Below are 12,829 nucleotides of genomic sequence, written 5' to 3'. Positions count from 1 at the left end.
ACCTCGAACTTTCGATTTTTGGAGTTCAATTTGCCGAAACAGAAACATAAAACATTGAAACAGCCAGCCCTGCGTGAGCTGTTCCTGAAGAGAGAGGAGGGTAAACTGTTCATCCAGTTCCTGCCCCATTTTCTACTATCTACTGCTTGACAATAGAAGAGTTGATGAAGCAGGTAGTATTTAAAAAACTTATATTATTTATTCGAGGAAAGGCTATATCAGGAGCTCCTAATATTAAAGGAATCAATCAATTTCCAAACCCCACATTTATCACAATTATCAATTATAACTATCATAGGGGTGTGTTTCAAAGTAAACAAGCCAAAGATTACGTTTCAATCATACGGTCAAACTTTCAATGTTGGATGTTCGAGTTGTCTAGTTTGTAGCAACAAGGGGAGGCGAGCTGGGAAAGCTTCTGAATCCGGAAAAGAGCATAAGAAGAAGGGGAAACATACGGCCGGTACCAGAGAATGAAGTCCGCGCTGGAGATGCACATTCAAAAGTGTGTGCAAAGCGAAGCATGAAGGGACAACTCGAGTTGTCGGTTGGTTGACGTACCTCCCTCATCAGTGTTGAGAGTATGATCGTTCGGTGGTAGGAGGAAGGTCAAGGGGCTTTAGGAAGTAATCGTTCCCCCAGGGGAACAAACAGTTTTAGGTACACTGAAGGGAAAATTGCTCACACAACTCTTTTAGGGAATGCTCTAGTGGCCCTGAAAAGGGCCGTTTTGTTGAGAATGGCAACTATAATGCAGACCGAATTTAAGCGCGTTCTCCACGGATACGGCGAGCCAGCTGGATGTCCTTGGGCATAATGGTGACACGCTTGGCGTGGATGGCGCAAAGGTTGGTATCTTCGAAAAGACCGACCAGATAGGCCTCGCTCGCTTCCTGCAGGGCCATGACAGCCGAGCTCTGGAAGCGCAGATCGGTCTTGAAGTCCTGGGCGATCTCACGAACCAGACGCTGGAATGGCAGCTTGCGGATCAGCAGCTCAGTCGACTTTTGGTAGCGACGGATTTCACGCAGAGCAACGGTTCCTGGCCGATAACGGTGAGGCTTCTTGACACCTCCGGTGGCTGGGGCGCTCTTGCGAGCGGCTTTGGTAGCCAGCTGCTTGCGAGGAGCTTTTCCTCCAGTAGACTTACGAGCAGTCTGCTTGGTACGGGCCATTGTGTTAGATGATGATTAATTTGCTTTCAATCCAAACGGATCAGTTGAAACGCAGCGACAGAATGAGGGTCAAAAAACCAGGCAGTCCTCTTTTATATGCTCATATCGACGCAGGCAACCAATCGGAAGCCACGGAAGAATAGAAAAAGCAAGAGAGGAAAGAAGAACTCAACCCTCGAGTGGGTATAAAAGTGGCCGCTAGTGTTTGGCGCAGCCATCAGTTCCAGTACTACCGTCGTCGAACACAGAACCAAATTCATCCAAAATGACCGGCCGTGGCAAGGGAGGCAAAGGACTCGGAAAAGGAGGCGCCAAGCGTCATCGCAAGGTTTTGCGTGATAACATCCAGGGTATCACCAAGCCCGCAATCCGTCGTCTGGCTCGTCGTGGAGGAGTCAAGCGTATCTCCGGACTTATCTACGAGGAAACTCGTGGTGTGTTGAAGGTGTTCCTGGAAAACGTCATCCGTGATGCCGTTACCTACACTGAACACGCCAAGCGTAAAACCGTTACCGCTATGGATGTTGTCTACGCTCTGAAGCGTCAGGGACGCACCCTGTACGGTTTCGGAGGTTAAATCGCATTCCAAAGTTTCGCTCTTCAAACGGCCCTTTTCAGGGCCACCAAACACACTCATCAAGGAGTTGATATGACAAATGTTCACACACTAAAAGCAAGGGTAATCTAATGGGACAAGCACTACACGCTTTTGCAGTCCGGCGGTGGCGTGGCTTGGGGAGAAAATTCTCGTCTCCGATTGGAAGACACCATAAAATGCCAATATATATACATACATAGTCTAGTCTAGTCAGCACTGTCATTTCCCGGGGTGGCACTACTGTTGTTACTTACTTGTTGTACTTCGGTCGGTTCGAAAACAACAACCGCTATGATGCCACGCCGGTGAAATCCAGTGCGTGCATCTTTCCATACCAATCTCACGTGCATGCATCTCAACTCCGGACTTCAGTGTCAGGTACGGAACGCTCGTCGTACCACTCCCTATTTCACCCTCATCAAATTCCATTAGGATTGCGTTAGGAACTTCTTAGTTTGCCTCGCTCGGTTCCACAATGCGATGGACGAACAAATATTTCATCATGTTCCACACTGTACCTTATGAGAAATGTCCCATAATGTCCCGCTCACTGGATGCGGTTGCAATCAATATTTACAAGCACTGGAATTGTGTTCGCGCACCCGAAACGAAACGAAGGGAAAACGAATCACCGAACCGGGAGAAAGACGGGAATTTGAATCCACCGACGGGAAAAACCGGGAATTTGAGAAGGTCACCGGGAAAATCGTTTTGAACGAACATTTTCAAGCTTCGAATCTACAAACCCCACAACAAGCATTTATGACTTTGAACAAATCAGTTTCATTGAAATGTATTGAAAGTGGATGATGAAATGTCTACCGTAAAATGGGGTGTTTTCAAGCAACTTCTAGTATGTCAATAATTAAACAAAGGACAGCCCTACTACAGTAAGGACCCGATTTTGTCAGCCCCTCGATGAATTTTAGGCTGACCAAATCGGGTCATTTTATTTTGTTCCCGTTTTTCAAATTTCGACATGGTTACATGGACTTTTAAAGAGGGTACGTGGTAAAACATGACGATACCAATTTTTTGACAAATCTGAAATTGGCTGACAAAATCGGGTCAGTACTGGATTCTCTCGTCGCGTGCCAAACACAATTATGAGGATCCTATGGCAGATTTCTGAGATAATCATGAAAATGTGTGATTTTTGACGTAACTGCAAAACAGGGTTGTAAAGGAATTTGACTTTCGCAAATGGAACCATATTTTGCCAACAACAAAACATAATCTTTTTGATCAATAACTTTGATGCTTTCATTCATTTTCATAAGTTATGCTCAACCTCAATCAGATAATACATCAATATTATCGAACTTGGAACTCCTGCAAACGCAAACCGTTTTCTTTTAACTGCTAAATCTTTCATAGTTATTAATCTGGAAGCTGTCAATACTTCGTAAAATTGTCTTGAATTGTTTTTGATACTTAAATGCAACAGGATCATAACCTATATACCGTTAAGTCACCAGTCACCGTGCGGCCTCCATTCACCGTGCACATATACAAATTCCTACAGAATATTCATACAATTTTCACAAATCATTCTTTGGTCAGCAAAATAAGATAAAACTGATGAAACGAAGTAGTTTTTGCCACAAATAATTTTGAAAAACCTAGTTTATGTAGACAAAATCATGTGAATTCTGTTTGATAACGAGATATTGCAACAATCTTAGTAGAAACGCCAAAAAATCACATTTTTTATTTTAACGATAGAGTATGAAATTTTTCAAAATTTCAACAAGTTTTCACTGTGGATATTATTAGTAAGATGTATTTCATCGTATGAGCAATGAGATTTAATGCAAATTAGAATTTTTATTGTGTTTCAGTCGAAACCCAAATGCACGGTGAATGGATCCTTTTCAATATATATGGATCCTATTACCGTGTATAGTGTAAAAGGCATGAAATTATGCGATAATATTAGATTTATTGTTATGTCGTCATTAAACTACTTCACATTTAGAATTTAGGTGAATATGGAATGGTTTGGACAATACAGTCAAACCTCCAATAACGATTTTAATTAAAAAATAATAATTTAGCCAATTTTTAAACTTTGTATAGTTTTTATTGTAAATGAAGATTTGAATACTCTTAAAAATGAATGCGCACACTACTAGCAACATAGTTGCTCCATTAACAACGTTTCTTCAAGATACAAAATCAAATCATGACGAAAACTATACGCACGGTAAATGGTGACATAGAACGGTACGAGGCGACCTTCACATGACATTTTCAAACATAATTTTTGACTAATTTTTTGTTATGCATCACTAGTTTTAGATTTTTCCCTGAATTATTATATAATTGCCCGCTACGTAGTGGTATTCTAGTACGCTTCAAATTATTTGGAATAGTTTTATATTTTTTTGAAGTGCAATTTTTTCTTAAATGCACGGTGAATGGTAGCTTGACGGTACAGTTAACTCTCCCTAACTCGATATTGAAATTGTCTTGAATTGGTTTTGATACTTAAATGCAACACGATCATAACCTATATATTTGCATTTGCTTCTTTGAATGATTGTTCTCCTTCGTCTTCGAAAATAGCCCCTATTTGTTTTGCTGGTCTGCTCGATAGGTAGACAGTTTGACAGTTCGATAGGTAGATTTGGTTTCACTCTTCGCGCAACTCGGGTGCCTCTGAGAAAAAAAAAAAAAAAAAAAAATCCCATATTTTCAGGGCTAGACATTTTAGTAATATTCAGTAACAAACAAAATAGTCCCCTTAACCTTTACAATGCAGTTTTACTTCACGGAACAAGCCTAAAGTATAATGGAACATATATCGGCATAAATCGAACGAGTTTTGTAACTTGGAAAAAGTAGAAAAGATAATCCCCTAACACCCCGCTAACTTTCAAAAAGAAACTTTTTCCATAAGAAATATTAAAAGGCGAAATCTAGATAACATTTTCAAAAGCTTTTGTCTGCGTTGTGATCTCAATTAAATATACTTATGTTCTGGGTTACTCACATATTTTTGTTAATATTGTTTCATTGTTTTGTAGTTAAATCTTTTTTTGCCAATAAAATTCTTTCAAAAATGGTTTGAATCGTTTTCAATATCTAGACTCCACAATACCTAATATTAATAGATATCCCCGATCACATAATGCAGCTCACAATCCTCCGAACAAAGACTTCCGACGTTTTTGTGACTTTTCAAACTTGATGGAGAAGTTCAATCCCTTAAAACCCCACGAGTCCTTAACACCCCATTTTACGGTACTAACTTCTTAAAAAGGTTTCACTTTTCTCAATAATTAGCAATGTAGTACCAAACAATGTTTGTTTGATTTTTTGAGCTTGGCTCTAACTTTTTGACTCAAGAGTTTGAAAGAAAAGTTTACTAGCCTAAAATAATCTTGCCGAAAGTTTTTGCACTCAAACATATTGGATACAAAAAAAAAAAATCCTAAGGTGTTGAATATTCATACCACAATAAATCCAGATTTCCTTGGGAACAGCATTTTAAGAGTTTCTAATCTCTCATTAGTTAACTAATCGATTACAAATTGAATAGGTAAGGTAGATGCTGCTACATGTGTGGGTTTGTTTTATTTTTTTAATTCACCCTAGATTGAATTACTTTAGAGAAACATCAATTTAATGAAACACTGATTTATTTTGGCATCTGGAGTTTGGCATCGGCCAAATTATCTGAAACTCGGCAGTAAGACGCACTTGAAGAGCATAATGTTGATAAATAGCAGTTAAGGCCTTCCTTAGTGTAGTGGTAAAGTCGGTGGCTACAAAGCAAACCCATGCTGAAGGTGTCTGGGTTCAACTTCCCAACAAGCCATGTGAGCAAAAATAATGAAGACGCGTTCACTCCAACGGAAATGCTCCACGTGTAGTAACAGCGGCGGAAGTAATTTACCGGTTTCAATTTGAGTGTCAGGAGCTCAGGGCCAAATTTTCGAGCCGCAAATTTTTCTCGGTGCACGCAAGCAAATGGCGGCGGTGCTCACTCTCTTTCTCTCGTACCCAAACTGCGATGGGGATGTGAGGCGTTCGATTCGCCAATCACGCTTAAAATCAGTTACACGCAGTGGGGAAATTATTCCTCTGGAAGTTGGCGATCGAAGTCCCGTTATGTGCAGTTCAGAATCAATCGAAAGGCACGATGATGACTGATTCTGAATCTTGCTTCGGTACCTACGAAATTGTGCGGCAAGCACAAACTGTATTGATTTGCTCTCATCTTTGGAATAGTGGAACAGCATTGGATTACGAAAATCAAACATACTGAGCAAGGTCGACCCATTGGCCCCGAAAGATTGAGATTTTCAGAAGCCAATCCCTGGGCTTAGTATTTTACTGCCAATTAATTTAATTTGCAACATCCACAAGAGTAATTTGATTATTCCGCAAGGAAAATAGTGGCAGTTCGCTCATACTGGATCAGCTGTCAAGATTACTTTGGTTATTAGCAGCAAACTGTACTTGACCGCTCTACTTGGGATGTCGATACTCAGCCTGCCCAGTAGGTCCGGTACGTACGGACCTGTGAACTAGACTATCGAAATGCATACATTTTGCATTTTGACATACGAACGCTTTATGTTTCGTTTTAGCATCAACTCACATCCAGGCGTCGGTAGGCGCGTGGTGTACGCACAGACCTAACGATCGCAAGGTCCTTGGTTCGATTCCAGGTTGCTGCGAGAAACATTTTTTGTTGCCAATGTTTGGTTTCATAAGGCAAAGCTATGAATTTCAACCCGATTTATTGTGGCGAATTTTCATAAGTGCATCCAATGTATTTCGATAGTCCATTTGCCTGAGTGTATTAAAAACGCACGGGCCTATCGATCGCAAGGTCCTTGGTTCGATTCCAGGTTGCCGCGAAAACATGTTTTGGTTTCACAAGGCAACGCTACGAATCTCAACCCGATTTAAATAAGGCTCCCCCAAAACTACGCGACTTTTTACGGCGACAGCGACACGATTTCGTTGTTGTGTCGCTGCAAGCACTCTTCTATGGAACCATCTTGACTGACACGACGCGAATCGCTGCGAAATCGCGACGTTTTTTTGTCGCTGTCGCCGTAAAAAGTCGCTTAGATCTGGGGGAGCCTTTAAGTCGATAGACTTCTTCAAATCCTTGAATCATTCGAGTGTATCAAAAGCTGTTCCTCTAGTGGAGGTTTGCTTTGGGTACGGATGCACCGCTACAGTGAGTGCGCCAGCCAGTGCTCGCCTACCTGTCCGGGCTTTACAGCTGCTGGCAGAGAAAGGGGTGCATGATTGGCCAATTTTATTGATTTGCGAAAGGGTTCGGGAAGAATTCGCCATTCAGTGGCAAAGTGCACGTAACTTTTCGGGGGGATTTATTTCCCTCTGTGAGAGGAATGGAATATCATTGACTGTGCAACTCTTTGTTCTAAACTTGGATGGTAGTCCTGAAAAGGACTGATTGGATGTTAGATACTGTTTTACAACAGTACGGTTGCTGTCCCAAATTTACTTCTTGGCAGCGGTCTTCTTCGCGGCAGCTTTCTTGGCTGGGGCAGCCTTCTTCGGTTTTGGGGTCTTGGGCTTCTTGGCGGCGGTCTTGGAAGGTTTGGTGGCCTTCTGCTTCGGAGCAGCAGCCTTCTTCACACCACCGGCCTTTTTGGCAGCCTTGGCACCAGCAGCTTTGGCTTTCTTGGCTGCAGCCGGCTTCTTGGCTTTCTTCTCGCCGGCTGGCTTCTTGGCCTTCTTCTCCCCAGCTGGTTTCTTGGTGGCCTTCTTCTTCTCTCCGGTAGCCTTCTTGGCCTTCTTCTCGCCGGCCTTCTTCGGTTTCTTCTCACTGGCGGCCTTCTTAGCTTCAGCCTTCAGCTTGAACGAACCGGAAGCGCCGGTGCCCTTGGTTTGGACGAACTTGCCCTTCTCGACGCCATTCTTCAAGGCCTTCTTGAGGAATGGGGCAAGCTTGGCGACATCGCATTTGTAGTTGGCGGCGATGTACTTCTTGATGGCCTGCAGGGACGATCCGTTGCGTTCCTTCAAGGTTTTGATGGCAGCAACAACCATGTCGTTGACTGGGGGGTGGGTCGACGGCTTCTTCGGCTTGCCCTGTCCCTTGGGGGCCCTTGGCTTCTTGGTCTTGGCTGGCGAGGCAGCCGGGGCTGCGGCAGCGGCTTCAGTGGCAACTTCAGACATCTCGATTGGTAGCTAGAGTAACACTCACACGATGGCGATAGTAAACGAATGAATGACGGAAATTCTGGCAACAGTGCGGTGTTCGATTTCGTCGTCTGTGTTAGGGATGCAGACATGGTCGTCCACTGGATGACTGTTCGCGAAATATTGTACATATTTTTGGTAACACCTTTTTAAAACGCATTTTTCCGGTAATCGCACTAAGTATTTGCCTGTCTAGTATGTCCGTTTGGTGAGTGCATGAGTCTCGCTAGCAGCCCGTCATCGCCACATCGGGCCGGTTTCGCGAGAAGCACCGCTGAGACATGTCTTTACAGCACCCGTGCGCCATATGGTGTGGCTTTGCTCGATAAAACAATCAATAGTAACTATTGAAACAATACCACCCTGCACGGCGGTGGTGAATTTGGCAACATGAATGGTTGCTCTTTGCGGTGACATGCGGGTATAGCCAGTATGCCGGTGTCTAATGGCCCCTAATGAGCCTCGAACAAAGTCATTCCCAGTGCCGACGAGCGATGTTACGCGTTTGGTTTTAGTAAACTTTGAACAATGTTAATTTGATGTTTTTCATCAAACATACCGAAAACTTGGGCTCGACTATGACGTCAGTCACACAAGTTTGTGCCATTTTGTCCGGAAAACAATGTCACCAAACACTAATCACCTTCCACCTGTGCACTGTTGGTTGGTCGAATGTGTGCAAATTGCTGGCATTGCCTCAGCCATCGGCGGCAACTGCATTGGAAAAGGACAGTGCACGTGCTACTATGGATCTAGTTTATCTGAGAATGTTTTACTTCAAGAAGCAAGCAAGCAAAGCAAGCACCCTCCCTGCGGTGGAATCTGCAAATGAGCTAGTGCGAAATCTGCCCGAATAGGCATCGGTTTTGCTAGCTGCAGTTGCATCGAATGAACATTCCATACAATCTCTTCTGGCGGCAGTAGTACCGGACATGTCGCGCTGAATTCGCGACAAATTGTTCTCGGAAGTCCCTAACATGCCCCACGGCACGTGTTCCCGGTGTAGAAACTGCACCCTACACTCCCCCGATCGAGATATATTTTTGTGTACAGTGCCCTCAGGGGCTGTTCAACGTGTCTGTCCGTGCTAGTACTGAGCAACACCCGAGCCAGGAAGCCGAATGGCAACCACACAACGTGTCATGTCACCATCATTCGCAAATTTCATAACGCCAACAATGACCATTTGCAACGCGCCCACCACCCATTGTGTATAAGAATGTTTTCCCAATTTCGTTTGACCCGTTACATCTCGAAGACACACCACCCACCCATGAACTATGTGAATGGGCCCCATCAATGGGAACCGATTGATGGCATTATCGAGATTATCCGATCGATAACATTTGCATCAACTGTTGTTCGATAAACGTTATTATGATAGCCTGAACTGCTGGGATGCTCTTACGAGATCGTTTGTAATGGGACGCTAGAAAACATAATGAGCTTCTTTCCAATACGTTGAGAAGAAGAACGAACGAACCACGAAACTTGTCATCATGCCTGCCTAGCTAGCTAGTCCTATGATGTCAAAATTGTCTAAACTACTAACATGCAGCACAACCGATAGCAAAAATGAAGTTGTTAAGGTGCAACATGGCAATCAGCATAAATATTGAACTTTAAACGTTCTGCTAGTGAATGAAGTGTGGTTAAGGTACAACATGGCTGGCACAACATTTTTTTGCAATCAGCAGAAATGTTGAACGTACGAAGTGGATCTTCTTGCTTTAAATTCAAACTGATCGAAAAACCTAGATCTAGGGTTTTTTTTGTGAACAGATTTTTCCCTATACTGCTTAACAATTAAATTCCTATTATTTATTACGCAGCTGAATGGGGATCCAAATCTCTGCAACTGTAATCGTTATAATTAATCAATACTGAAACTGATAACATCGAATAAATAAAATGAATTGAATAAATTCAAACTGATAAGAGAGGGGGGTGTTGTCACGTATGAAGTCACCGCCGTGACACTACCTCAGTCGGTTCAATAGTGTGATAAAACAGTCTAGTGTCAGATTTTCAAAATCAACTCTTTTTCGGGATTGAAATAGTGGCCCTGAAAAGGGCCTTTTGGTTTGGTGTGATTGAACGCAGTGTCGGTCGTCATTTACTTGGAGCTGGTGTACTTGGTGACGGCCTTGGTGCCTTCCGAAACGGCGTGCTTGGCCAACTCTCCCGGGAGCAGAAGCCGGACGGCGGTTTGGATTTCGCGGGATGTGATCGTCGAACGCTTGTTGTAGTGGGCCAGGCGGGAGGCTTCGGCGGCAATACGCTCAAAGATGTCGTTGACGAAGCTGTTCATGATGCTCATGGCTTTCGACGAAACGCCAGTGTCGGGGTGAACTTGCTTCAACACCTTGTAGATGTAGATGGCGTAGCTTTCCTTCCTGCGCTGCTTCTTCTTCTTCTTATCGCCCTTGACAATGTTCTTCTGGGCCTTGCCGGATTTCTTCGCGGCCTTTCCGCTGGTTTTCGGTGCCATCGTGCTGCTAACGTTGTTTTAGATTCCAAACGAAAACTGAAACTGATGCCCGACCGAACCAGTCGGTTCTCTTTTATACCCGTAGAATGGTGAGCGCTGTTCCGCCCCTTCGCTTCGTTTGCTACTTCATCCATTTCGTTCGCACCATCCTAGTATGAGTGCAGCGCAGGGCTACGCATGTATAAAAGATACCCTCATCCGGTGAAATCACCATCAGTACCGCTTACGTACGCTTCGTGAACGTTTGTTTCTCAAGTCCACTCAAACTCAACCACAAAATGTCTGGCCGCGGCAAAGGAGGCAAAGTTAAGGGAAAGGCAAAGTCCCGTTCCAACCGCGCTGGATTGCAGTTCCCAGTCGGTCGTATTCACCGTCTGCTCCGGAAGGGCAACTATGCCGAGCGTGTCGGTGCCGGCGCTCCAGTCTACTTGGCTGCCGTTATGGAATATCTGGCCGCTGAAGTGCTCGAATTGGCAGGAAACGCTGCCCGTGACAACAAGAAGACCAGAATCATTCCCCGTCATCTGCAGTTGGCCATCCGCAACGACGAAGAATTGAACAAGCTGCTGTCCGGTGTTACCATCGCCCAAGGTGGTGTTCTGCCCAACATTCAGGCTGTCTTGCTGCCGAAGAAAACCGAAAAGAAGGCATAAGTTACACTGCGTGCATCAAACCAAAAACCGTCCTTTTCAGGACGACAATATCCAGTCCACCGCTAGAGAGTTGTTGTTGAAATATTGCAGATTTATCTAATTTAGCCACAGAGAGGATCGATGAAGAGATATCGGCCATATTATGACCATTTCTGAATCAATTCCTAGATTCCGCGGGGGGAAACGTTTGGGCTTCTTAAATGTTCTGTTCGGGATACCTCGAACTTTCGATTTTTGGAGTTCAATTTGCCGAAACAGAAACATAAAACATTGAAACAGCCAGCCCTGCGTGAGCTGTTCCTGAAGAGAGAGGAGGGTAAACTGTTCATCCAGTTCCTGCCCCATTTTCTACTATCTACTGCTTGACAATAGAAGAGTTGATGAAGCAGGTAGTATTTAAAAAACTTATATTATTTATTCGAGGAAAGGCTATATCAGGAGCTCCTAATATTAAAGGAATCAATCAATTTCCAAACCCCACATTTATCACAATTATCAATTATAACTATCATAGGGGTGTGTTTCAAAGTAAACAAGCCAAAGATTACGTTTCAATCATACGGTCAAACTTTCAATGTTGGATGTTCGAGTTGTCTAGTTTGTAGCAACAAGGGGAGGCGAGCTGGGAAAGCTTCTGAATCCGGAAAAGAGCATAAGAAGAAGGGGAAACATACGGCCGGTACCAGAGAATGAAGTCCGCGCTGGAGATGCACATTCAAAAGTGTGTGCAAAGCGAAGCATGAAGGGACAACTCGAGTTGTCGGTTGGTTGACGTACCTCCCTCATCAGTGTTGAGAGTATGATCGTTCGGTGGTAGGAGGAAGGTCAAGGGGCTTTAGGAAGTAATCGTTCCCCCAGGGGAACAAACAGTTTTAGGTACACTGAAGGGAAAATTGCTCACACAACTCTTTTAGGGAATGCTCTAGTGGCCCTGAAAAGGGCCGTTTTGTTGAGAATGGCAACTATAATGCAGACCGAATTTAAGCGCGTTCTCCACGGATACGGCGAGCCAGCTGGATGTCCTTGGGCATAATGGTGACACGCTTGGCGTGGATGGCGCAAAGGTTGGTATCTTCGAAAAGACCGACCAGATAGGCCTCGCTCGCTTCCTGCAGGGCCATGACAGCCGAGCTCTGGAAGCGCAGATCGGTCTTGAAGTCCTGGGCGATCTCACGAACCAGACGCTGGAATGGCAGCTTGCGGATCAGCAGCTCAGTCGACTTTTGGTAGCGACGGATTTCACGCAGAGCAACGGTTCCTGGCCGATAACGGTGAGGCTTCTTGACACCTCCGGTGGCTGGGGCGCTCTTGCGAGCGGCTTTGGTAGCCAGCTGCTTGCGAGGAGCTTTTCCTCCAGTAGACTTACGAGCAGTCTGCTTGGTACGGGCCATTGTGTTAGATGATGATTAATTTGCTTTCAATCCAAACGGATCAGTTGAAACGCAGCGACAGAATGAGGGTCAAAAATTTTTTTTTTTTAAATTAATATATATGTATTTCATTTTTTCTTGTAAAAACAATCATTTTCCTTACATTCTAAGTGATACCGCTATAAGCTTTTCAAACTTTGATAGTTTTCATTTAGTTATTACTAACTTGTTTATGTTTTGTTGTTTGAATATTAATGATAATTTTTAAACATTTCATTGTTTTGTTTCATTATAATCTAAATCTAAACTACTCCTAACTATTTACACTATTTACAATATGTACAAAGAAC

At 43.8% G+C, this 12,829-nt stretch overlaps 4 protein-coding genes across 4 annotated transcripts; 2 read left to right on the top strand and 2 right to left on the bottom strand.

The window, feature by feature from the left end:
* Positions 1-1,326: 1,326 nt before the first annotated feature.
* On the top strand, positions 1,327-1,793 carry LOC5579082 (histone H4). Its single transcript, XM_001657225.2, has one exon. It carries the CDS (start codon positions 1,441-1,443, stop codon positions 1,750-1,752), a length of 312 nt encoding a protein of 103 aa, XP_001657275.1. The 5' UTR covers positions 1,327-1,440; the 3' UTR covers positions 1,753-1,793.
* Positions 1,794-7,260: 5,467 nt separating this feature from the next.
* On the bottom strand, positions 7,261-7,941 carry LOC110678233 (histone H1-like). The gene has a single exon (XM_021850852.1). The coding sequence runs from the start codon at positions 7,939-7,941 to the stop codon at positions 7,261-7,263; it is 681 nt and encodes a 226-aa protein (XP_021706544.1).
* A 2,088-nt stretch (positions 7,942-10,029) lies between these two features.
* LOC110678794 (histone H2B) lies at positions 10,030-10,557 on the bottom strand. The gene has a single exon (XM_021852175.1). It carries the CDS (start codon positions 10,454-10,456, stop codon positions 10,082-10,084), a length of 375 nt encoding a protein of 124 aa, XP_021707867.1. The 5' UTR covers positions 10,457-10,557; the 3' UTR covers positions 10,030-10,081.
* A 93-nt stretch (positions 10,558-10,650) lies between these two features.
* On the top strand, positions 10,651-11,157 carry LOC110678795 (histone H2A). Its single transcript, XM_021852176.1, has one exon. It carries the CDS (start codon positions 10,735-10,737, stop codon positions 11,107-11,109), a length of 375 nt encoding a protein of 124 aa, XP_021707868.1. The 5' UTR covers positions 10,651-10,734; the 3' UTR covers positions 11,110-11,157.
* The last annotated feature ends 1,672 nt before the right edge of the window (positions 11,158-12,829 follow it).

The sequence above is a fragment of the Aedes aegypti genome, chromosome 3, assembly GCF_002204515.2.
Source record: "Aedes aegypti strain LVP_AGWG chromosome 3, AaegL5.0 Primary Assembly, whole genome shotgun sequence".
NCBI lineage: Eukaryota > Metazoa > Arthropoda > Insecta > Diptera > Culicidae > Aedes > Aedes aegypti.
The sequence above is the reverse complement of the archived record's forward strand: the minus strand, read 5'-3'. Positions and strand labels throughout refer to the sequence as shown.

Excerpts from the sequence above, each read along its gene's own strand:
- LOC5579082 (XM_001657225.2), top strand. The coding sequence starts at position 1,441 with ATGACCGGCCGTGGCAAGGGAGGCAAAGGACTCGGAAAAGGAGGCGCC.
- LOC110678233 (XM_021850852.1), bottom strand. The coding sequence starts at position 7,941 with ATGTCTGAAGTTGCCACTGAAGCCGCTGCCGCAGCCCCGGCTGCCTCG.
- LOC110678795 (XM_021852176.1), top strand. The coding sequence starts at position 10,735 with ATGTCTGGCCGCGGCAAAGGAGGCAAAGTTAAGGGAAAGGCAAAGTCC.
- LOC110678794 (XM_021852175.1), bottom strand. The coding sequence starts at position 10,456 with ATGGCACCGAAAACCAGCGGAAAGGCCGCGAAGAAATCCGGCAAGGCC.